At 39.4% G+C, this 25522-nt stretch overlaps 1 protein-coding gene across 1 annotated transcript in view; it reads right to left on the reverse strand.

Moving 5' to 3' along the window:
- Window positions 1-449: 449 nt before the first annotated feature.
- The window catches only part of MARK3 (MAP/microtubule affinity-regulating kinase 3), a 47892-nt gene continuing 22819 nt past the window's right edge, over window positions 450-25522 (reverse strand). Inside the window, exons 9-15 of the mRNA XM_009872386.1 lie at window positions 24935-25034; window positions 24560-24672; window positions 23641-23794; window positions 21839-22056; window positions 16512-16615; window positions 10617-10874; window positions 450-1423 (exon numbers count right to left, since the gene is read on the reverse strand). Of these exons, the coding sequence (XP_009870688.1) occupies window positions 1078-1423; window positions 10617-10874; window positions 16512-16615; window positions 21839-22056; window positions 23641-23794; window positions 24560-24672; window positions 24935-25034 (1293 nt within the window). The 3' untranslated portion in view covers window positions 450-1077. The remainder of the gene's footprint in view (window positions 1424-10616; window positions 10875-16511; window positions 16616-21838; window positions 22057-23640; window positions 23795-24559; window positions 24673-24934; window positions 25035-25522) is intronic.

Below are 25522 nucleotides of genomic sequence, written 5' to 3' on the forward strand. Positions count from 1 at the left end.
TGACAGAGGAGATCAGTTGCCAACTGGATTCCCAGTTTCGATACAGTGCGCGCCCAGAACGCAAAGGATGGCACCGCCAAACACGCAGCAACACCTCAGAACGGCCCCAACCCGCCTCGAAATATGGTCGTTACTGGAGTCCTTTTGTGCTTTGTGTCGGTCCGACCTAGTCTAACCGGAGAACTTGGTCTGAAGGAAAAAGTCACTAGTCAGCATTTAGCATGTCCTTTTAGACTGCCTCATTCTGTAGAGGAATGGTGGAACAACAGAAAAGTGTTCTGAGCTGCAATGAATACTCGTAAGCCAAAAGGACAAAGTACAATTTGAGTAGTTTAGTATAAGCAGAAGAATGAAGGCGTTTACCCAAATTTTAATGCACAAATCAACCACATTTCTAAAATTTGATTCAGACTTTAAATAATAAATAGGTGGGCAAAATATAATGCAAGACTCAGTAGAAGTGAATTTTTAATAATCTCATGAGATCTACTTAGAAAACAGGACTAATAATGTTCACAACCGTAAATCCAAATCCTTCACACACTTTTTTTTTTTTTTTTTCTTCCTTAACATAGCAGTGAACTGTAAATCTGCATTTACTGGTTACTGCTTCAGTTATTTTAAATGCTAACTCAAGTTTTTCCTCCTTGGCCATTTCAATTTTTAGCACCAAAATTAGCCCCAAAAGAGGTACTGGTACAGCTCCATGTTGTAAATGAATTGTTTACATATAATACTTTATATATTATACACACATACTGTACATTCACACGTCCACACAAACAGGAGGCATATTTAAATGAATATATTCTGTGTTTCAATTTGTTGTCAAAGACTTAGAAGCAATGGAAATAAAGCAGAAGGGGTAATATTTTACATAGTAGGCAACTTTAATGCTGTAGTGCACTTATAAAAAAGTCCAACTCTCCCTCCCAGCTCAGCAGCTTTTTTTTTTTTAATATCACTATTCAGAAGGATGCAGAAGTTATTGCCTAAATGTTATTCTATACATTTCCATCGGAATTCTCAAAAACACTTGAAATTGCTAACTAATTTACAACTTAACTATTTTTCTTGTTACAGCTTTAACTCATTGGCAATTTTGGAAGCAATGTTTTTAAAAGCTATGGATGTTCCCGATATCCGCTTAAAGCGAACTCCATTCAGGGACAGTCTTGGCAGTTTACACACCTCCATCTCCCACTGGACAAGGTTTTCCGCATGCCCATCTCCATGGACACAGAAAAGCAAAAAACGCTCTCTTTGTTCATAGTCACAATTATTGGCATCCAGGACCTTTCGTATTTCCCTCATCATGTCATTGGGATCCATGGAGCTGGTGGTTTTCATGCTCCAGGTAAAACGCAGCGACCGAGGCTTCGCTTCCTTGTTCTCGTCCTTCTGATCCACAGCTACGTTGCGACTGAAAGACAGGAGTTTGTTAGTCAGCAGGGCCAGCGACCTTCTCCACATTTCATGTTAGTGAAGCAAACTAACACTCAACGCACAACTACCGGTATTAGAGCAGCATCTAGAGGCTCCGGCCGCGAGCGAGGCGCCGCTTTCCTAGCTGCCGTACAAACACACAGTCAAGGTGAAGCACTAGCTGGTCTGGCTGAAACAAAGGTATGGTACGACAGGCGACACAGCTGGAAGTCACTGGAGTCGGGCGCCTGAGGGAAATGACCTTGCGGAGGTAGACCTACAGGCATTACCTACAACCCAATTTTAAGGCAGGTTCTGCTCAAACTCCTAACTCCCAGGCCACGTGGAGAGCTGGAAACACAGCTCGGTGCTAGAAGTTTCTGGAACATTCAAAGAGCGGCGACTTGTGATTAAAGGGGGCTCGGCCCAGATCGTGGGGGTGCCAGTCCATGGGAGGTGCCTGCTCTGATACAAGTGGGATGAGCCCGTGCTGAAAGGTCCTGGGGGTTCCTCTGCTCCTCCTCCTGTGCAGCAGGTTGGAGAGCACACCCTGGGAGGGCCCATGGAGTCCCGCCGGAGGCAGCTGCAGGCAGGAGGAAGGGCAGCAGGACAGGGGGACCCTGCCAGGGGTCTCCCAGGGCAGGCACATGCCACCTAGTTCGGTTTCAGTCCAGCCTTCCCGCACTGCTAAGTGTTTGAAATGCTCACCAGAGACCCACCACACGCTACTTGGGGTCACCTTCAACAGGGAGGAAATACTCTGTCTCTGAGTTGGTCAGCAATTTGCTTAACACCGATGACTGATAGAGGTGACGTGATGAAATCTTTTGGTGCTACAAGTTAAGCAGGCTAAGTGCCTTGGAGGCTGAAATGCAGTTTCAAGTCACTTATTGGACACACCTCTTCAATGTTGTTAGTCAAGATGGAGAACAACAGTGTTACCGTTACAGTTTTAAGAGATAAAGTATTTTATCTCTGGTATTTATATGAAAATACTCGAGCTACATTTCCAAGGTTTGTGACTTCCTCCCCCTTCCCCCCAGTAAAAAAATCACAAACTTTTCCTTTGGTAAGTATAAATAAAGTTATGCGGGACAAAGAAAAAGAAACGTTCCAGAAATTTCTAGTTTGCAAAGATTTTTCTGCTTCAATTAAAATCCGTGGCCATACAGAGAAAAAAAAAGGAACTACATTTGGACCCCCAGGGAAAAAATATGACAGATTTGCTTTACGGATATTTGCACACTGTCAGTTGCCTCTTCAAATTTCCTTGTCCTCAGAACAGACTTAAATATATTGACTGCCTTGCTTAATTTTTTTTCTGAAAATATCTAACCTAACTGATCCTAAACCACAGGTTAGGTCTCATGTGGAGCTTCAAAGTTCACTTTACAATATGAAGTCAAGCTGCTCTTTAAAATAGTTGGCAATGAATTTCTAGTTATAAAATGCTTTTCTACCACCATTAAGCAGAGAATTATAAGAGTTAAATAAAAAGTGAGTGATAGTAAGGTCAAAACTAAATAAAAAATATTTCTCAAAGATAACCTGTTTCATCATTTTACCTTCTATTAGAGAGACTTCCAGTAACCGCAAGAGTCATAGGATTACACTGTCAAATCCAGCCACGTGATTTGCCAGATGTTATAAAATTGAGCAAGCAAATTGAAGAGCACTTTGTTTTAACTTCAAGGCTTTAATTTAACAAGGCTGTTACAGGGCAGGGGGAACACCAACTTTTATTCAATGCTCATTTTATTTTTAAAAGCTTTTTCTCCTGGACAATAGTTGGCAGAACCAGCACAAGTTTGATAATTTTTGGTATTTTTCGATATGCAGATTTTAGAAGAAGAGTGTAACGTGAAAAATATTGTTTAACTATCTATGATTTTGGAGACGAGAAATATCACCCACACGTTTGCAGCCTCACTAGAGGCCACTTACCTACACATCTACAAGACAAGAGCAAATTATAATAACTAAAAAGCAAAAAAAAAACCCAAACCAAAACAAAACCAAAAAAAAAAAAGAAACCACACAAGGGAAAAGGCAACAAAAAACATGATAGTTTAGAACCAAGTCAGTCAGTGCTTGAACAGCTGTTTTGCAGACAGAAATGCTTCCTTGTTTAGTTTCAAAGCCTTACACAAAACAAAAGCTGCTGCCTGAAGCCACTATGCCACATAGTCAAGGGGAGAAGGGTTCAAACTCACCTAAGTAACATTTTAAACAAAAATTTTACCCTCACCTTGAGCCCTCAAATCTCCCGTTCCTCTCATATTCAGTCGGGAGCCTCAATGAAAAGAACGCAGAAGCAAAAGGAAGTGGGAAAGAGAAGACAAATCTTACACTACAATATACAACATCTGAGTAGCTGCTAAAAGATACTGCAATCATATTAAAAGTGCGTTGCTAAAATATAAAGTAACAAAGATGTAAAGAACTTCATAGGTTAGACCAAATTCAGAATATAATATATTGTCAAACCAAATGAAAGTCTATAAGCTACAGTTTTTATAAAGACCGTAACTAATTTTTACAATGTATGTTTATATATACTAATATATTGTAGAAGTCACTGAATATAGTCGAACTTCTAAAAGCAGAAATGTGAAACTAAGAAGTTACAAGGCACACTGAAGTTATTTTATTATTTAGTATGTACCTCCTAAGAGAGAAATAATTCTCAGTTATTTTTAGGCTGATGATATTTAAAAGTTTTATCTGGGAATGCAATATATATTTGATATTTGAAAAAAAAAAAATCCCTATTTACAGACAAGTCTGGTCACATTGTGTGTTTGCGTGCACATCAGATCTGAGATATTAGGTGTTTAAACACCACCAAATACCTTCATGCAAAAGAACATGACTCATATACGTCATAACAAACGTTTAGAGGCAAATCCAAGATTTCTCAAGCTGTGGCAACTCCATCCCACTAATTTCCACACTGACGCATCTTCCCTATCTGGGAAGATAGGCTATTTTTCAAAAGCCCAGTATCAAGCAGAATTAAGGAGGAAATCATCTTCCTTCACATTCCCCTTTCTGCAGTACCATGGTCTGACATCTCGGCGTTAATCCTGCTTGCAGGAAAGCTGCCTTTGTAAGGCTCTTCTCAAGACTACTCTAAGCTAGTACATAGCTTCAGTGAATAATGTAAACTATCAGAGCAGTTTGGCTGACAGGTGTCTAGGGATAGGAGTGCAAGACAGGGAGCTTATTTGTTGATGAACAGTGGTATTAATATCAGGGTGTATGGGGGGTTACAAGGCTTAATTTTCTCCTTTCCTTTGTTTTGAGGGTTGCGGAGAGGGAATGGGCTCCTAAGCTGACCCTGCGCAGCCCTGCTGGGAGGGAAGTGCAGCTGTGGCAGCTCCTCGTTCACGATTCACACTGCTATTGCAATAGAAACTCAGTTAAGAAAGTGGTAAGTCACTCAGCTACAGCTGCTTGTCACAACAGTGTCCGATGGGAACCCTGCGCGCTGGGGAGGACATGGTTGCACCAGATGACATGGTGCAACAGGTTCTCTGCCAGGAAACTTTTGCCACTGACTAATGAAGAGCAAAAAGAGTAAGGAAGGTCAGAGGAAAACAACTGACAAGTCCTCAACAAATTCTAGCGCTTCCAAGTGGGTTTTTAATGGTAGTTATTTTCACAAGATCTCATACTCCTTACCTATGGTGGATAGATTTTAAGGTCTGGAAATACAGTCCATGAACTCATTCTTTATAAGAGCCCTGTAGGACTGAGAAGGGCATAGGAAGTACATCACGTGCACCAACCAAACAAATCCACACCTTTCAGGTGATCCGGGAAAGGCTCATTTTACCAGGCAAGGCAAGCAACAAGTTTGAAGACACTGTTCAACTGAAAAATTAAGACTACTTCAACTTCAAAGAGCCTACTGTGCTCCTATGAAGTGGAAGACAACAGCTCTGTTAAGAGCTACAAGCATTTATGGGTTTTTTTGGTTTGTTTTTTCTTGTGTGTGTGTTTGGTTTGTTTGTTGTTGTTTTTTTTTCGAAACTTGCCAAAGGATGTAGAAAATAGGAGCATAACCAATCTCCCTAACAATGGAGTCTTACTGTTGCTGGAATCGGTCCAGAAAAGTCTTGGAGGAAAATTTCCTAATGACGTACCTAGACCTCATTTAAGTTGAAAGTAAGTCCAAGTGCTCAGTTTTTAAACCGCTGTACTCCAAATCTAAGAAAGGTCACTATTTACAGAATACCTGTCGCTTGGAAATAATAAAAAGCCTCTCAGAAAATCCTTACTTCGTTCAGGTTTTCCATGCAGCAGTGTTCCGTTCATTTCGCACGAGGAACTGCACTCAGTGACATGCACCCTCAAAAATGAGCCACCATGACAAGCTCTGGAGAGCTGTGCCGGCCTCTCTAGATGCTCCTTCCTTCATGAAGGGCACAATTATGGTCCAGTTCCACAGCCCAGCGCTGGTGCTTTGGGAACACTCACTCCCTGTGCTGCCAGTATTGTTTCGGTGGGTCTGCAAGTCAGATGCAGCCCTGAGGCCTCCTCACTGCCAGTACAATCTCTGCTTTGGCGGGAACCGCTAATTACTAGTTCATGCTCAGAGTTTTCTGCTTTTGCTTGTATTTTCACACGGACCTTGGTCTTGAGAATGGAAAAAATATATAGGAAAGTTAATGTTCTCATTTGTCATGCAATGCCTACACATCATCTCCTTTATGGTTTGTGAAAGGCTTACAAAAATACGAATGCTTCCATCCATCTGTCCTGAGTTACGCTGTGTGTTTTCTGTTCTTTACATCTTTGTACACTCTGTGTTAAAAACCCAAATAAACACAAAGAAAACTGTCTGAAAAGATGCAGGAAATCAGCAAAAGGTGCAAGACGCTAAAATAAGGTCAATATATGAAAACATAGGAAAGATGCTGCAATAAAATCCAGAACACAGAAGGTGATTTTTGCTGTCAGAAAAAAAAAAAGTTAGGGATTTCCACAGTATGCGAATTGGCAAGGAAAGTGCATAGTACAAGAGATATATATATATATTTTATATCTCTGTATATCGAGTACAGTATCAAAACTCAGTAGTTTAAAAAGGTGTGACCATTCATCTACTTTCGTTCACCTCCTCAGAATTACCTTGCAGTACTATCTGCACACGCGATTGCATTACAGGAGTTCTTTCAGCATCAAAGACAGTGAGCTTAGGACAGATTCATCGCATATAAAGCGGAATTGCCAAAACCACCAACATATTCAATTTAATTTTGCCCCTACATACACATCAGGTAAGGAGGGACACCATGCATACTTAAACCAGAATTTAAAAGGCACAGTCTGCTCCTGTGTAGGTGGTGTAAGACTCTGCAAATCTCTTATTCAAAAGACATTCATGGAAGCTGTAGAAGCTATTTCCACAATAGGCTAAGATTCCTGGCCTCAAGTCAAAGGAAAATTTTTAAAAATTATTTTAAAATTACCTTTTCTAAGTTTCAAATTTCAACAGTTACCTTATTTAAAACACTCCTCATATTAGCATTGCCCATCTTTCTTCAGATCAGTAGTGCAGCAAACTTATCTGCAGTCAGTTGGTGGATCACAATCCTTTGTTTTAAAAGCAATCTTAACTAGAGAGAGATAAAAGCTCCCTCTTATGCACCTCATGATGCACGATGGGTTAAAACTACTGCCACTGCTCAGTTTCATCTGTATGCTGTGTTGGATGGTTTCTTTCCTTAACTAAGAGTTGGTGCCTGTTGCTTTTCTCAAGTCAGCTGTGACAATGCGAGCCAAGCCAACCAACATCAGTTCTAAACACAGTCATGTTTGGAGGAGCTCTGATTGTTATTACTGTGGCATGGAATTTACTCATTTAGTCGGGCAGGGTACCTTTACACTCAGAGCGTACACAATACATCCAAATTTAGTCAGCAATTTACATCTCCGGTCTCCCTAATCTAAGTATTTCCTTAAAATGGTCTGACCAACTTCGCATTAGTCACACGCACAGCCCTGCATTTTGCAAGTCAAAACAGATGTCTAGTTTTTGGCCTCGTCTCCCTAGTTTTGATCAGTAGCTGGAAATTGCAAGTACCACCCTTTAAGAAGCACGAAAGCATGATACAGCTAAACAAACTATTACAAAATTCTACGGGAAAACTTACCTGCTGATCAAAACTATACAACCAACTTCCATGAGTCATATTGGATTAACAAGGGATACAGCAGCTTGATTCATTCCCAAATTGTAAAAGGAAATGCAATCTTTCGGGCTTTAAACGTGATTCAGACTTTTGAGTTTTCCTTTTTCTTAATAAATTTGCATAGATGTTCTGCTTTTTTGTTTATAACTCAAGTGCTCTATCTGCACTTCCGCTGCAGTTCTTCTCAGCAAATTTTGAAATAAATACACGACCACTGCACCTTCAATAAATCTCCCATACAAAACTTAGACTCACAACCACGTGCGGTTTGCTTTCTGTCGTATCAACTGCAGACAACACCTCAAACTGATTTTCTTAATAAAACATCACAGAACAAAAAGATAGAGAACGTAAATTTAGCATCACTTACCTTTATTTGCTTGCACCCTTATGTTTTGTTTATACTTTCATCATTGTTACCAAACACCTCATTCTTCAAACATAAGCATGCTAAGTGTATTAGTACAGAGAACAGAATTACTTTGGTACTACCAACTCTATCAAAGAAAGAAGAATTCACAAGGCATGCTTAGCATCTTGTTATTCAGGTGCCACAGATTCTTAAGTATCATCGTGAGTTAATGGATTTATTCTACGTTTTCCTCTCAAGAAAGAAAGTATTTAGTTCTCAGCATTTAGTTTTCAGAAAACCAAGGCTAGAAAGCCAAATCTGTTGTTAATTGCAGGAGCCACTTTTTTTTAAATATAAATAAATCCTACCTTTTGATAAACCTGAATGACATGTTTCTAAAAGAAATTAAGCCAAAATAATAATTAACAAGAAGTTTTGTACAAAATAAATTGAAAAAAGCCATTTAGAGTGAAACATGCAAAAAGGTCTCATTTAAAATGCACAATGAAAGTACACTTCAATACATTCTGAGATTAGGCAGATGATGTAGGATCTGAAGAGTCAAACTCTTAGCATTGCTACTTCCAAACTTATGATTTCTGGGAAATATGCCACCAGTGGGTACTAAAAATTAAAATACATACTGGTGTCAAAACGCTTTATAACTCATAATCTGCATAAAAATATGTCTGGATTTTCTTCATGTGTTTCAAATAGAAAGCAAAAATCAGTAACTCTCCTATAATTAGATCCTGACTATCTTCAGAGTTAGGTTTCTTCCTTCCTTTCTAGCTTTAGTCAGCCACACTGCGCCAAAAAGTACCTTAAATATTTAGTTTATTTAGTGGCAGAAGCTGTAACAATTGCCTGCACCAGAACATAAGCAATTCATAATCAAAAGGATTCTGATTCCACGTAGAGAATGCTACAATAAATGGCAAGGTTTTAAGGTTTTTTTAAATTTATTCAAAGAGAAGAAACACAACCATGTCCTTTGATAGCACTATCCACCTCCTTAATATTTTTACAGCACCTACTGTAACAGAGTCCCAACTGTAAGAAGTTCTCCAAGCACAAACTTCACCATCTGTAACAGTGCTATTGTGTTACAACTGCATGATATTTAATCAAGCCCAGATGGAATTCAAACCATTGTCAAAAGTAGCAGGGAAAAACTTCCAAGAAAACCACACTGCACTGCGAAAGCTGAAACTTGGAGGTAATGATAGAAGTTTGAATGCTGCCTAAACAACTGGGTGAAAAGCTTGCATGTTCACAGTTTGAGCATCCTCATTTGGACTGTCAGATGGAAAATTAAGTAAGGATATTACAAACAAAAGTACAGAAAGAAAGATGTGCCAAAAGGATGTCTCTGATTAAGACTCCACTTGACAAAATGCAGATGACTTTTTTTTTTTAAGATCAAATTAATTTTTTATCTCTCAACAGAAAAAGAAAAAAAATCATATAGCACGGTATTTCCCAGGGAAGTGTTAGCTGGCAGAGAGCTGAGCAGGCTAAAACATTTATCAAAGGCTAGGTCATCACATTTTTGTTTTTCATCAAAACAATTTCCACATTTTTCAAGAAATTCACTCTCTAAATTGAAATCAGCCAGTTGGGAAAAACTGGAGATTGGCTTAGCATTATCCTGTAGGAATGGGAGACTATGAAAAGGATGCTGAGTGGGAGTCACAAAGCAGACAGGAAGGAAGTGGCTTGGATCTGATGCGATATAACCTAACACAAAAACGAGCAGGAAAAGATCAGAATGATATATTCCAAAAAAATTCACATGATGAGGAAGGTCCAAAAGCACAGAGATCATCTTAAGGCAAAGATAAACAAGCCCTCACTTCTGCAAACACAAGTTGCGGATATCAGAGTGGTCTGAAGTATGCGGTATGTGAACCGACAGGTTTTATTAAACACAGAAGGTTTCAATTTTAGAGTTTGCAGGAACTTATTAAAATCATACATGGATCTGAAACTAGAATTCCAATTAGGATAAAACTTGTTTGTGCAGGATCAACACCTGCTAAAGCAAGGCTTTGGCGAGCCCAACACACTTCCCAACACACTTTCACACCAAAACCTGTACATGAACTAAAGGTCAAAACAGGAGTAAGTTTTATGAGGTTTGACCAGACTCCTGCCTAGACTGAAAGCACAGTGCTGCCATTATTTTAAGATGACCTATGCTAGCCCTACTGCCAGAAGAACCTTTCATCTCCTGCCTCTACCCATTTGTGGTATTCCTATTGCCTCTATTCTTGCAAGAATACTCTGAAAACACTGATATCCTAAGTGATCAGGAAACACAATCTAAGCTTCTGCCACTACATTAAATATCACGACTGGGATCTGTCTACTGACAGACCACGCAGTCACAGTGAGCAGCTTTTGAATGCAGCTGCAATGTTTTTTGTCTCACTTTTTATCCTGTTTGAGTCAACTGCTAAAGACAAATGGCTTCTGTAACCAAAAAGAGCTACGAAAAAATCATAAGCCAGTGCATTTTAAGTTGCGGAAATTGTTAAGCTATTAATCAGAGAATGTGGACAAAACTGCCTGAGCAATAAACTACTAGAAATTTCTACTACCCAATAAATGTTGCATTATCGTTTTCAGAGACTTACCTTCTGGTTAGTTTTGAAGTTAGTTTACTAAATAGATTAGTGGAACCCCTGGTTCGAGTCTGTGAGAGCGGCGTTGCTTCATGGGACAGGCTGGGGGAGGCTGGCGGCCCGTTGTAGGTGGCGGTACGTCGCTCCCGGAGCTGGCCGTGGAACGTGCTCCGACTAGCCGTTCCTCTGGGGAAACGAATACGATCAGGTGTGGTTGCGCTGCTAATGCTGTGAGTTGAAGCAACAGGAGTTCTTTGATCGGGAATAGTGCTAGAGCAAAAACAAACAAACAAACAAAAATGCTAAAACTTCTTTACAGCAGCACTAGGGTTCTGTAGGAAACACAGAACACTACATTCTACAGTAAAGCAAAAGCAGACACTTTTGTATAGGCCAGGGTTGGAAATATCGACATTATTACAGCACTGTATGGAATCAAAACTCGTAAGAAGTTAGGATTAAAAGGCTGCCGAAACAGAAACCTACATAGGCAGAAAAATGCAACAGAAGTATTCCAGAAAAGACCAGATCAACTAAGCGTACAATGTTTCACTGAGAAGACTGATAAAAGAATGGATGAGTAAAGTTTCCTCCCAGGAAAGAGAAGCAACAGGTAACTTTGGTGTCTCTCCCCCCATATTCTATATATACATCTTTGGAAGTCTTGCTAATTTGAAAGTATCCTACACAAAATTCTCTACAAGCGAACCGCTCCAAGTAGCGAAGTCCTTCAGGATACACAGTTTAAAGTCTCCCACAAGCTTTGACAATAGGGAATGTCCAATACTCCTAACACTAGTGAAAAATTAAGGTTCATTATTGCAGGATTATGTCACAGACAGCCTGACACACCACAAGACAAATGTAAACAAGACTAAAATAAAATGAGGAAACACACATCTTGTGGGCAATATATAACTAGAACAATCTAGGACTAAAATTCCACAGCACAAAGTTAAGAAGCAGTGGGTATAAGTTAGTTTCACAATGATTTCAGGTTCTTACATAGGCCTGAAGTTATCTGCGCCATTGTCTATTGGAGGCAACATCATCTTCGTGTGCACAGAGGCTGACATGGACATCGACTTCTGATGTCGCAGCCGAACACTGGAGAAGGATGTAGTACAAACTGAAGCAGGGCTAGCTGCGTAAGCGAACATTTCTGTCAGGCTGTGAGGGGGTTTGGGTTCAGGCAGAGGCAGAAAGAAGAGCATGATGGACCAACAAACTACTGCATAGGAAAAAAAAAAAAGCAAACTTTTCCTTCTATTAACTGATTTATCAAAGAACAAGAAGTCTAATAGCCGTCTTCTACGTAACCAGCAGTAACTACCCTACACTCCCCTTAAAAAGCATCCTCACTATAGCACTTGACATCTGTGAAGCGATTATGCTCTTACCATTAGTGTTAGTTTGCAGTGATACCCTCCTTGATGTATAGAACCTGAGTAACTCGGTGTTCTGTGCCAAAATACTAGTCTAAAGCATGGATATAACTTGTATTGGTCTTAACATTAAAAAAATCTTTAAAAACCCCACAAACTGCACTTTCCAGAAGACTGATGACAGCCCCATTAGTTCAGTGCAATACTTTTTTTTCAGAATGTATCTGTTAAAGAAATCAGTGTAAGTTGGGCAAGCTGTCAAATCTCGATCTATATCTGATAACTGAGACACTTCACAGGCACAATCGAAAACAATATCATGATCTTTAACAAGCCCAGAGAGGCCCAAACAAAAATGCTACTATTAAGCAACCTGTACACGTAGGAGGCAATGAACAACGCTTGGTGTTCTCTGAAGAAAGAGGTAGGACTGTTGCAGAGCATCTCATATTGCTTGGCGACAAACCTTAAATTCTTCAAATTACGATTCAGGCTGTCTTAGCAGAACGGCCAGTAAGCTGCCAGCTGTACAACACGACAAAATAGGTGCATGAAACCTTTTTCCTTTCTTGGGGCCAAAATACTCTTTACAGTCGTCACTTTATCTAGTAATGATAAAGACCAGAGAAAACTGAAGGGCCACAAAGTGTACTGGGCCTTTCAGGCTACAACATCATATGTCGTCCACCTTAAGTTTGCTTTAAAAGTAAAGCACCTGTCATTCAGAAATACTGTTCAGAAGTCAGTAACTGTCAGTGACAGTTTCACGACACTGCATGTTCACTTCTAAAGTACTTCATAGTTACACAGACTGAAATTCCAGTCCTGTTATCTCGCTTTGGCATGTCAGACTTTGGAAAGGAGAACACTAGCCAAGCTGCAGGTATCAGCTGACCCACTGCTGGGGCCAGGCTCCCAAAGCGCTAGCAGAAAATGCCTCACAGCTCAGGCATCTGAGCTGCCAGCTAAAATGGTTAACAAAATCTTTTTTGCTTATTTTAAAACTTGTCTAAATCTAGGAAACTTCAACTGAGTCATGCGTGCATCTCTTTCAAAAGGTGAGTGCAGCACGATGCCAACTACAAGCACTACTACAACAAAGCCTGCGACACAGCCCAGCTTTTACACACCCCAGGGGATTAAGAAACTGTAAGGAAATGAATATTCATCTCAAAAGCAATACCCCGAAATCAAGTAATACCCAAATAATTGGTCACTAGCCTCTCGAGCACGTCTAGCTCCTTTCCTCTCAATCTGCTGCAAAAGATAAAGGAGAAATAACGTAGTTTTACAACACATTAAACCTAAGTTTTATTTAGTCACTTGCTTCCAAAGATTTGAGAGCTAAAGGTATCAATAAGGTACCAGAGTAGATATTAATGCATTTATATTTCTTCCTCTGAAGCTCTGCTAGAAATCAGCTTCCTTGGATTACTGGCCTGGGAACACAGAAAGAGTGAGCTAACATTCCCCAATTAGTGCCAAAGCTTATTAAAAATCTGCGGCTGTTGTAAATCATTTGTGTTACAAATGATTTAAAGCAATTGCCTATCATTATGAAGAGCGTTCCGTGAGTCCCTAAGTGTGTTAATTAATGCTCAGCTTTGGAGGAAAGCCAAAAGAGTAATTTCCAGCAGAATGCCTGTGTCAGCCACATAATGTGTTCAAGTAGGGATGCGAGACGTAAAACCCTTTTGCTTCTACCAGTCTGGCATGGGGTACTCAAGACTTTCTCCAACATCAAGTCCACTAGCTACCTATCAACTCTTCAGAGTTTCCATACCTGCAGAAATAGTGCCTTCTCATAACTCAGTGTGCAAGAGAAAAACAAAACAAGCAACACTGTAACACTTTTTCTGTAGAGAGAGAAACTTTAAATGTGTGCAGCTTGCCTTTTGAGGCAAGTCTCCCAAGTTTTCAGTAGGTCACAGTCAGCATCTGATGGGCTATGGAAAATCTAAACTCCAATCTGTAACAAATCATTTATAGCAATTATTCCTGCCTTTAACATTTGCCACCAACAGACATCCCGGGAGCACAGAGAGCATTTTTAACAAAACTCTGGATTTATACCAAGCCCAGGTTCCTTCAGATCTTGTTTCACAGAAGAAAAAACATTACAAGTTTCTAAAGCTACTTTCTGCCAATTTGAGAGTACAATAACAAAGATACTACAGGAACACTTGAAGGCAGACAGAATTCATTCTGAAGAGCCAGTCGATGTAGCCTGCGTTAAAGGTCCCTGCATTACATGTGATCGGCCAAGCCTTTGCCCAGTTACAGCAACAACATACACTGACACAAATTCTGAACTCTGTGCCAAATCAGTCATTCTGAAACTGTGCCAAGAAGAATGTGCAGTTTAGTGCTGAAAAGTTTCAGAGTCTCCAACTGTAAACCAATTAACAATGCACTCTCATCTCTTCTTGTTTAACCCTCTGTAAAGAGTACTAAGAGTAGTATTCAAAAAATACATGATAAAAGCTATAAAGGTATTTTTTTCCTGACAGTGAAAATATAAATGCTAAGACATTTCAAACGACCCAAATCGGCCCACAATTTGCAGGATAAGCAAATGACATTTGGATACCATATGGGCAACAAAAGGTAAATTACAAAAGGTGTGAGGATAACCAATTGCAGATATAAAATAGCATTAGTATAGTTGCCAGGTAGTACTCAGTGTTAACTTTGAGCTTAATGCCTGTAATGTGACAAACCAGAAAGAGAGAGGTTGCTGAGAAACTCAAAGCTGGGGAAAAAACAACCACCTCAAAAGACAGCTCCTTAGGAGTATGAAATTGCTCCCTCCTAAATTAAGAGGACATCTGAATCTCAAGCATTCCTAGAAAACAGTACCTAGTAACTTTAAAAAATGTAATAAAGAAATTATAGACAAGACATTGCAAAGATATCAGTTTAAATATTAACCAAGAAATCAAGTAATCAAATCTGACCAAAACTACTTTGGACAGAAAGATTCATTTTTTCAAAGAGTTTGGAAAGGAAAAAAAAAAAAAAGCTATTAACACCTCAAATCAAAGAAAGGATGGTGAGCTTGAATCTAAACAAACTGTGTAACGTTAACGAGGACTAATCAATGAAGTCTGAGACAGACACACTACAAGACAGTACCAAATAGCTGTGCTGTACTTCACAAGACAGGTGACTGCAGGCCCAGCTGGCCAGCTAGACTTTTGGCACTCTTCAAACTTATACTTGACTTTTTTCTTAATCACTTTCAGTTTGCAGAAAGCTAGGAGGAAGAGACAGGATCAAAATCGTGTTCTTGATCCCCGGGCTCCAGGAGTCAAACAAGGGACAGACAGACTTTCCATTCAACATCACAACTTCACAACTCTTCCTTACAAACTGCTGAAAGGAAGGGTGAAAATTCTGTGCAAAAAAACAGCAGATCTCTCACCAACTTCAACGTGAGCTAGAAGAAAAGTACTTTCTTCCCACCCTTTACAGTATATCATAAAATCAGGAAGAGGTGGAGAAAAGTGGGAAGAGTAGGAGAGGTATACACTCCTCCAAGCTGAAGCATTTTAATTAAGTACTAGCTCTCTGGATGCTCTCCTGGCAATGGTCAGCTACTGAATTGTTAGCAGCTTTTGAGACCAGTAAAGTTCTGTGAAGAACAATTGGTTGGAACTTAAAACACCTCAGCCAGCCAGGAAATGCAGTGGTAGTATTATTCACAAGCGTTACACTATAGCTAATGTCTACATTCACTATTACATTTATTTCTACAGCTCTCCTCAGGCTTTGGTACAGAGGGAAGGATGGCACTAGATGTGGCTACGGTACGAACACACCAACTGGTTAACTCCAATTCCACTGCATGCTCCAGCGAGGCTTTCTTTCAGTAAAGTAAGAAGAAACCTGTTCTTTCTTTTGCCTGTTTTCACTCAGAATACAGAAATATTAGCGCTTCCCTTCTCAAAATGAGTTCTGTAAATACTGGGAAGCAATTAGACTACAAGAACATTAGCAAGGAATGTTAGCAGTCCAAGACAATGGCCCATTGCTGTTTCATCTTTGCTCAGAAAAAATATAAATTACTTTCTCCCTGAGACTTTGTAGAAAAAACAGTATTCCAAATAAACCTAACAAAGTACACTGTAGAGTGAAATGTAAAAAGAGAATGGCCCAAAAGAGATAAAGTTTGTAGTCTGACAGTAAACAAGCGTCTTCTGCAAGCACACATTTGGCCACAGGAGTTAACAACTGATTTAAGATAAAAGACTGTACAAATATGATATGGATTTAACCAGAAATTAAGAACTTCCATTTACATTTTAAGTACGAAGACTGTATAAATTAAATACAGAAAAAAACCCCCCAAAATGCAAAGAAACCAACCCAAATGCTCAACATACTCACAGATGCTCCATAATCAAAGATCTATACTCACCTTTCATTAAGAATTACACTAGAATATTACTGATTTTTAAATTACACTTTTTTGGAAACATGAAGACAAGAGACATACACCACAGGAAGACATTTCATATACCTGTTCTCCTTGCCATTTTGTATCACTGAATGCCTATCGGCAGTGGTTCTCTCACTACAAACATACGTGTTGCGCCGTGTCATTGCTCCGGGGGCAGTATTATTCTACGATTAAAAAACACAGGCTTGTTATTCCCCATAGACGATGTTTCTGCGGTTAAGTCTACATACAGCTGAAGGTTGTTTTACTTCACGCTACTTCTACACAGTTATAACACTTAAAATAAGTTATAATACAAACACCATCTAGTATTTTTAAGGAACAATTCAATCAGAAAAAATAATTCTAACAAGTTGTTTTTGTATTTCATGTCAATGGCTCAAAATGAATATAGCTTAAAGTTTTTATTTACCAATGTTCTGAATTATAAATTCTCAGCATGTATAGCATTCATCTACATCTGGATAGCTTATGTCTTTATAGCCTTTTTTGAAATACTTTACCACTTGGAGATTGCAGAATTTTCCTTTAAGTTAAAATCATACCCTTAAACAAGATAGGAAAAGCAAAGACTTAAGAAACAAATGTGGTAAAATTCAGTGGGAAGGTAAACATGAATTTTTAAATATTAAAATACTATTAAACACTAGACAAGTTTTGAAAACAGGGAAGAATTAGTCAAATTAAAGAGACAAACTGCAGAGAATTTTAATAAGACATTTTAAAAAGCATACATTGAGATACAAGCATAATACATTGAGGACAAGAGAACCAGGGGAACTTAAACTACAGACCTTACTTGAGAGGGGAGAAAAGAAATAGAATTACTTTGCCTCTGTCTTTACAGAGAAAGAGGGTGGAGATATGCCCAAGTTGGCGGTCAATTTTCCAGGAACGACTGAGAAGCTAGGTAATTCACAGATAACAGAATTATACAATGTTAGATGCAATTACTGAAGGAAAAGCATGGTGGTCCAAGATAAACATGCACCCCCAGGTCGTAGAGGAAGTATAAGCCGGCAAGCCTTACATTTTTTTCTCCCCACCCCAAGAACATAACACAGGAAACTGCATATGGTTGGAAAGTGGAAAAAACCTTTAAAAATCGTCTTTAAAGAAGAGGATCACGGGGTAAAGCAGGAAGCAAAATAGGCTATTAACTTTAAACATCACTGCTGGGGAAAGTCTTGGAGGAGGCTGGCTTAAGGGAATGACTGGTCAGCACCTGGATAAGCACATGTTGAGTAAGGATGGCCACTAAAAATCAGGCAGGGGACTTCATGCTTGACTAACCTTTTGCAGCTCTTTGAAGAATTACTGCTATGATAGACAAGGGAAATTCAGCGGATTTTTAAAATAGCATTAAGAAAAGGTTTCACATAAATGGTCACAGTAATCGTGGGAAGGACTTAAAAAAAAAAAAAAAGGAAAAAATAGTTCAAGCACAAAAGGAGAGTAGCCAAACCTTTTTTTGTTTCCGAACCTGAAATAGAACTATTAAAATGGAGTATTCTCGATAACCAGCAGAATCTTCTCCGATGCCTTAAGGCAAAATATTTGCTATAACAGGAGTCAAGCAAAAGAACCCCTGAGGTGCAGATTTAACAATGAAGCCATCTTGTCTGTTAAAATGACTGTTGACTTGTTACACATCTTTATGTGGATGTACAGATAAAAATGAAAAACTGACCTGCGCAACCTCCTGGCGTTAGAAAGCACAAACAGTATCAAGACTACCTGAGATTAGCAGAACTAGTAAGTCGTAAGATGTATGTAGCTGTCTCAAGGGTTCTCAAGTATTCTCCACTGGATATTCCTTAGACATAGGCATCTACCAAGCATTAGCAAAGTCCTCCTGCCCTTTTCTTTGTACTTTATTCCTTATACACCCCTTTTCCTCAAATCTCTTTACTTGTTTTTAAAGAAAACATTGATTCTTCCACTTTCCTCTCCCACTTGTCATTGTGCCAACTCCCCTCTCTTTACTAAACTTGCTAGCAATGAAACAGTGCACGCAAGGTGGGGTTCTGTTCTTATGTGCTTGAGAGGCCACATTAATGCAAGATGCTTTATGGAGATCTTCCAAACCAACGGTACACTGAAATATTTTGTATTAATATTTGCACAAAATTTTGTTCAGCGATCCTGAAGATATTCAAGAATGAAGCACCTAGAATACCCGACAGGTTTTTTTTCTGGTGGGGAAATATGCACAGTAACGGGTGGCTTCTTTCTTTCCACCTGCTCCCTTACAACATCAAATATTTGTTTGCCTTGAGAAGCCACCACATACCACTAAAATGTACCGTGATTCTGCACATCTGAAAAAGACAAGGCAGCAATCGTTGTGCTGGATCAAACTTTAAAAACTGTGCATTGGTATATGCATCTAAAATCAGCTGATTCTAAAGATTCCAGCCCTTTCTGGAATGCAAAGGCAGAAGGATCAGTGTACTTTTTTTTCCTCTTTGGCTCAGATTTCAGAGATCATGAGAGGAGTTATAAGCATTTTAAGCTTTCGAATTTCAGTTTTAGCAAGAACAGAGTCTTGGTAGTGGGGGCTTTAATCTTTTTAGCATACGACCTTCCACAATTCATCAAGGAAGTTCTTCAGTTGTGACTTTTTTATTCAGCCAGTCTACAGCCTACTGATCTCTGGATGTGTCTACGCTGCAAAGGTGCACAGCACAGGAAGCTTGAACCTGGTGTCAGCAGCACTACACTCTCTGGCAGAATGACAACCCCTAGGGTTACAGGAGTTGCGTCAGGGCTTCGGCGGCCTTCTTTGCAGGAGGTCCTGATGCTGCAAAAGCACCTGTTGAGACCTCCAAGCACACGCACAAGGTCCAATCACAAGCACAAAGGACGAATTTGTGATGCAGACTCCTCTTGTCCTAGAGAGTCTTGTGTTCGCTGCTTAGGCAGGCTATTTTCACATTAAGAGACACCAAGGTAACAACTGATGAAAACTTTCCAAAGCATCAGCTTCTGACTTACAATAATGAACTAAACTACTAACTGAAGAGCACTGGTATGTTTTTGGTCCCAGGTGTTTTTCCAAACATACCATCTGTTTCACTCTTCCAGTTTTCTTACATCTATACTGCACTCAGGGCTCTGGGGGCAGCCTTATTACAAGACATTGAGAAAAAAATCCAAAGCTGTGAGTAATAAACAAAGAGTTATTAAGGGGTTACTAGCTGCTGCTAACTATGCAACCCCTGGTGCAGGTTTTCATTATTAATTTGGTACTTGTCCAATGAACTCAAAGATTTTTGACATGCACTTGTTCAGCTCGCGGAACTATTTAGTTTGCAGAGTTTAAACGCTCTGTCAACTTCACAAGTACAGCCTGGTGCCCCTTACTTACCCCAGACATAGCTATCTGCTCTACAAGCACAACTCTTATCCTTAAGTGCATGCTTGTAAGCTTTGCAATGCTGTAAGAGCAGCACACGACTGGCTAAGAGTCTCCAGCAAGAACCAGTTAATCTACTTCCACTGTATTTGCCAAAATAATAATCCTTTTTAAATGGTAATTTTCTGACTCTTCCATGATCTTCTCATCACACTACCGATACTAAGATTTAAGCGCTCAGGGAGAATCCAAACTTTCCATCACCTCAAACTTTTTTCAACTTCAGGACAATATGGTAACATCAATATCCCTATTTTCCTCCTAGGTGAATGCCAACACCGTAAGAAATAAAACTCTCTAATCAGTTCCGGGAACTGCATAAAAAGTCAGTGCTTCCCTGCATCCCCAAGAGCTAGAAAGCAAAAGACTAATCTCTAGCAGGAAACAAAATAGAAAAAGAAGAAAGAATCATGTCCCTGTCTAATTGAGTGGCTTCACAAGTCTGATTCCATGTTCACCACCTTCTACCACTGCTTGTAAAAGAACCGTTAGATCAGCTGCACGCTGAATCAGAAGTATCCTGTGGTTGTAAGCTCACATTTTATTTCAGCTACAGTAGTATAAAATTTGAAGTAAAACTACTGCAATATATCCCCAGGATTTGGGAGCAGTGTAGAATTGTAGATCAAAGTAATAAAGATACTAAATGTTAAATATGCTGTAACTGTGATACAAAGGTCTTCAATAAGGCACTACACAATACCGAGGGAAGTCCAATGCAGGGCAAAGCTGATTTGATTACAATACCGAGGGAAGTCCAATGCAGGGCAAAGCTGATTTGATTATTCTACCAGTATGACACTCAGTAGCTAAGAAGTGTCATGTAAAAAGAAACAAAATCTGAATGGTTTCTGGACTGATCAAAAACCAAGGGAAAGGGCAAGGGACCACAAAAATCTGAACATGGTTCCCCAAAATCAAGAGCTTTTGTTTGCATTTATGAGTAACAGCTGCTACAGTAGAAGACGTGTCTTTCCAGTGAATCTCTTTGTCTGCAATCCTCCAGCCAAGTCACTATCGGTCACTGAGCCAACTGACAACACAGAGCCAGTGAAGTAAAACAAATCTTATTTTACTTCTTTTGCTTCAAAAAGCTGTGAGCTCAGGAAGTTCTGTTCTCATTTCTTGTAAGTAATGGTGCTGAGTATAAGACAGCTTTGTGGGAAAAGTTTAAAAACACCCAAAACACTCCATTCCAAGTTGAATGAAGAACTGGAAAGTTATTTCTTCTGAAAAGAAGGAAGTTTTTCCAATACCAAATCCCAAACTTTTAGAAATTAAATGTTACAAAACTCAAGAGTTATACAGAAACAGATTTCCAACTGCCTACTGCTGAATGCTGTAAATTCACCAGTTACACACCTCAGTGTGTTTTGTTTTCCTGCTGTTGAGGTTTAGGGGCAGGTGGCGGAAGCCCAGAAGGACAAAAGCCAGGCACACTGCTTTTAAATACAGGCTGAAATACACCTTTGAACAGTTTTTAGAGCTATATTTCTTTGATAATCTTAGTAGGCATAACTATGACTTGGAATAGTCTAAGAAAAAAGATTAGGTGGCTTCTTACACACGTGAAACTGTAAAAAGGTGCAAGAAAAAATAAAGATTTCATTCTTCTGCATAGAGGCCACAAAAAAGTGGTGATATTTGAAATAACTTCTACAAAATTTCAGGGGACAGCCTTTGGGTTCAGTTTTTTTCCTTCTAAATGATTTTTTACCCACCTAAATAATGTCTGTTCACTAACAGCTACTAGTGCTAATTATTAATACCTATTAACTAGTTCAGGAATATTAATAGGCAACTTGAGTAGCTAACTGATGCAAGGGGAAAAAAGCCACAGTATGAGATACCTAAATTTACTCTTGATGAATGAAAAATAAAATCAGCACCACTGATAAATCACAGGTTTAACACCTCTTCACCCCTCAAAAACACCGCATGGTTTTGATAAATAAGTGTTTTTACTTACACTAGGAACAGCCGAACTTTTCTTACGTTCAGGAATATCAGCCTTATTGGGATTGCTGGCATTTCCAAGCATTGGACTGGCAGGCGCAATTCCTCTTCCTGCGACAGCACTACTGCTGGATTTTCTTGACTGAATTCCTTCCTCTTTGAGGTCACTGTCTGTAGTACTAGTCTGGCTTCTTTTGGGATATGCCACTACTGAAGGGATGGATGGTCCAGCTTAAAAAAAACAAACGAAAGAAGCAAGAAAAGAATTTTTCTTCTCAGAAGTTTAGTAGCTATTTTTCACTACAATGGAAATGTATTCACACTAGAGAATCAAAATAATCACTGGGAATCAGAGTTGCAAAACCTAATTATTTTAATTATCAAAATACATGTACTTCAGAAGACAGTACATGTACTGTACATGTAATTCAGAAGACAGTAAAATATTGGGAAAACCAAAAAACCTTTCCAGGTGAAGATATCACCTGATTTCCATGAAAGAATTATGAATTTTTTGGTTGCTTCTGGTGTTTGAGTAGTGACACTAACTTGGCTTGCTAGGCAAAATCCTTTAGAGTAATCTTAAAGACACTGGAGAAGTTACTCAATGAGTAACCGGCTCATTCCAACCAGTAGATATTTCATTAGCTCAAAGCTTGCATGTCTCATTCAAGCCAATTTCTGATAAAACTGGGCTCCTGAGATAGGTACCTGGTGACACAAATCCTGGACCTCCAGCAGCAGCAGTCCCAGCTGACAGACTGTGCTCCTGGCACAGCCCAGAAGCAGCCGTGGTTTGTCACCAGCCCTGTCCCCAGGTGTGCCAGGGACAGAAAACTGCTCGGGCACACCTGAGAATGAGGCAGCCCCTTCAACAGTCCCACTCTCCATCTTGCTTTAAGGGGACCCTGGACACTGGGCAAAGACTGTGGAGTGTCCAGATTGCGTCTTCTGCTAATCTCAATTACACCTCCTCGGGAGAGGATACACCAACTTGGTAGTTAGCATTTTAACAATTGATCAAAAGGTGTATGCATGCATATACACACACATATATAAAAACACATATAAGTATATATAGAATATATAAATATATATTTTCTATAGAAAAGCATCACAAATCAGAGTAACCACCATCCCAAGAGGCTCCCCAGGTAAAACAACCTCTGAATGCACCAGAGGTATTTAAAAGTAAATTTAAACATAGATTCCTTTTAAGAGTTAAGTGTCTGAGCAGGAAGATGATTAAGATATTCAGAAAATCCTAAATTACTACCTTGCAGACTCATTAAGCAGAAGAGTTCTAACTTTGTCTGAGTCTCTGTTCTTTAGAAATTTAATCCTGCAGGACAAGCAAGTGACACTACCCTCAGGAAACAAGAAATATTGGCAAACTGACATTTCTTCAAGTTTTAGATACAAGCTGACCTACTAGCGTCAAAAGAAAACAAAAGATGAACAGACACACAAGAGCACAGGGGAGGAGTGCTGTGCTTTTCATGAAAAAGAGGGTTGCAACATTCTCATCAATTTGTGTAACGAGACTTTCCCAGCACGGTCAGGAACGCAAGGGACAACCCAAGGCAGAATAAGAGAATTACGTTGGTGTATTTGGCATTCCTCTAGAAGCTGGTTCTGAAAGCTTTATAATAAAACCATTTTTAAAAAAAAAATATTAGTTATTCAGTCAATAAGCACTGTGCTGTGTGCTACACAGTTGTCACCCTCCTTACCTTTGGGGGATGGAGACATTCAGAAACTGGACAGAACTGGAAGTCACTATACTCTGCAACACTGAAAATGAGAATTGCTCACCGTGATCACTGTACCGCCGCTGCTTCTGGCTAGAAGATATGCTTCTCTGAACTTTGTGATGAGGAGATTGTCCAGTGCTATTATTAAGATCACTACTTGGCCTAACTTTGGCAAGTGAAAGATTGCTGCTGGAGCTTGAATCACTTGCATCCAACTACAATACAAATGAGAATATTAAAACAGGGAGTTCAGACAAAGCAAATTAAACATCCACCACATTATGGGAGCAGTAAGAGGGAGGCAGAAGGAAGATGACTGGTACACAGAACATTATGTGACAGCAAGGAAGTTGCTTAGAGGCTCCAATTTCTCTCAGATTTTTCTGCAACTGTCCTAGGTAAAACTCTGGAATTTGCAGCTCCTCAAAGGACAATTGGGTAAAGAAAATCCATCTCTACTCTCAGCATTTTCTCCTCAGACCTCTCTAAGATCTTAATAGGAAGAGAGGATACATTCGAAGAAGTCACCACTCCAGTAACTCCAGCATAGGAACCAAGAGCACCTTAATGCTGCTGAGCTCTCTCAGCATCAAACAGAAAGGTAATTTACAATGCAAGAACTTCTTTGGGTTCATCAGTTCTGCTCTTTTATTCTCTTAAAATATTTACAGCTGGCACATTCACACTCGAGCTCCTAGACAGGACAGGACAGTAACTGGCATGCAAAGTCTGTCAGAGGAATAACTGCCAAGCAAGCAGAGTAGTTTTGGGGAACCTACAGGCAGGAGTTTACTAACTCAGATCAAGGTGAGAACAAATATAGCATCATTTGGACAGCTGTCACTGATGGTTAGAATAATGTGATTTTAAGTGCGATGGACTTTTACCTATAGCTACTGACTTAATTTTTGCTTCTAACTTTTTTCTAAGGACACTTTCTGATTTCTTTGTTTCTTTGCATTTATAAGAATGGTACTTACCTCTGATGATTTCCTTCCTAGCAGTAAGTATGTAGCTGTGATTTCATCATACTTCATTTTACTAAGGGATTCTTGAATTTCTTCTTGAGAATATCCCATTCCTACCATAATATCTAAAACCAAACATACATTCTGTAAGTAACAAACACTCTGATGTTTAGGATGGCTAAGTATTTAAGCCCAAGAGAAAAAAATGGAATATTTAAAGAATTAAACATAACAATTAAGTGTGAGAACATAAGCTTGATGAGATATCAATATTAAAAGATCAGTTATTTTTTCCAAATGGCAATCAAATACAATGGCAGAGGAAAAAACCAAAACAGAACACCCACATCATGCAAATAGTACCGTGTTCTGAAAAATACTGATTACCTATTCTTTTCTGGTCCGAGATGTCTAGTTCTGGTTCAACAAAAGGTTTAAGTTCATCTTCCTCATGTCCTGCATTGATCCACCTGTCCTTCATAATTTGCTATAAAAGAAAGGGGTTTCTTAGGACAATACACTCACCAGCAAAAGAAAACAAGCTATTGAGAGAAAAACTCCCCTATCTACCAAACACTAAGGCATTTTCTAATTTTTCTTTTCCAGAACAGGCCTCAGCACCTACTCAGTTTTGTTTTGCTCTAGTGAGGAGAATCAACTCTGCATATCGAGCCAAGCTGCTTCCCAGTGAGCTGTACTCTAGCACATAGCTGAAAGCTAAAAGCCCGTAACACAGACCAGTAGTAGATCAACAACTCTGACAAGTCTAGTAGGTCCAGGCTCAACTACAGAAGTCAACGGAAGCCCGTATTGTTTCAGCCTTTCTCCTCCATGATGGTAAAAAATGGAGGCAAAAGGCAACTGCATCATAACCTAGCAGCCAATACTTCCAGCTCACATTCTGAAAATGTGGAAAATGTCTTGGTGGGTGATCCTTTAACGCAGGAATCCGTAAGGTAACCACCATGGATAGTT

Source organism: Apaloderma vittatum, unplaced genomic scaffold, assembly GCF_000703405.1.
Source record: "Apaloderma vittatum isolate BGI_N311 unplaced genomic scaffold, ASM70340v1 scaffold40596, whole genome shotgun sequence".
In the NCBI taxonomy this organism is placed as follows: Eukaryota; Metazoa; Chordata; class Aves; order Trogoniformes; family Trogonidae; genus Apaloderma; species Apaloderma vittatum.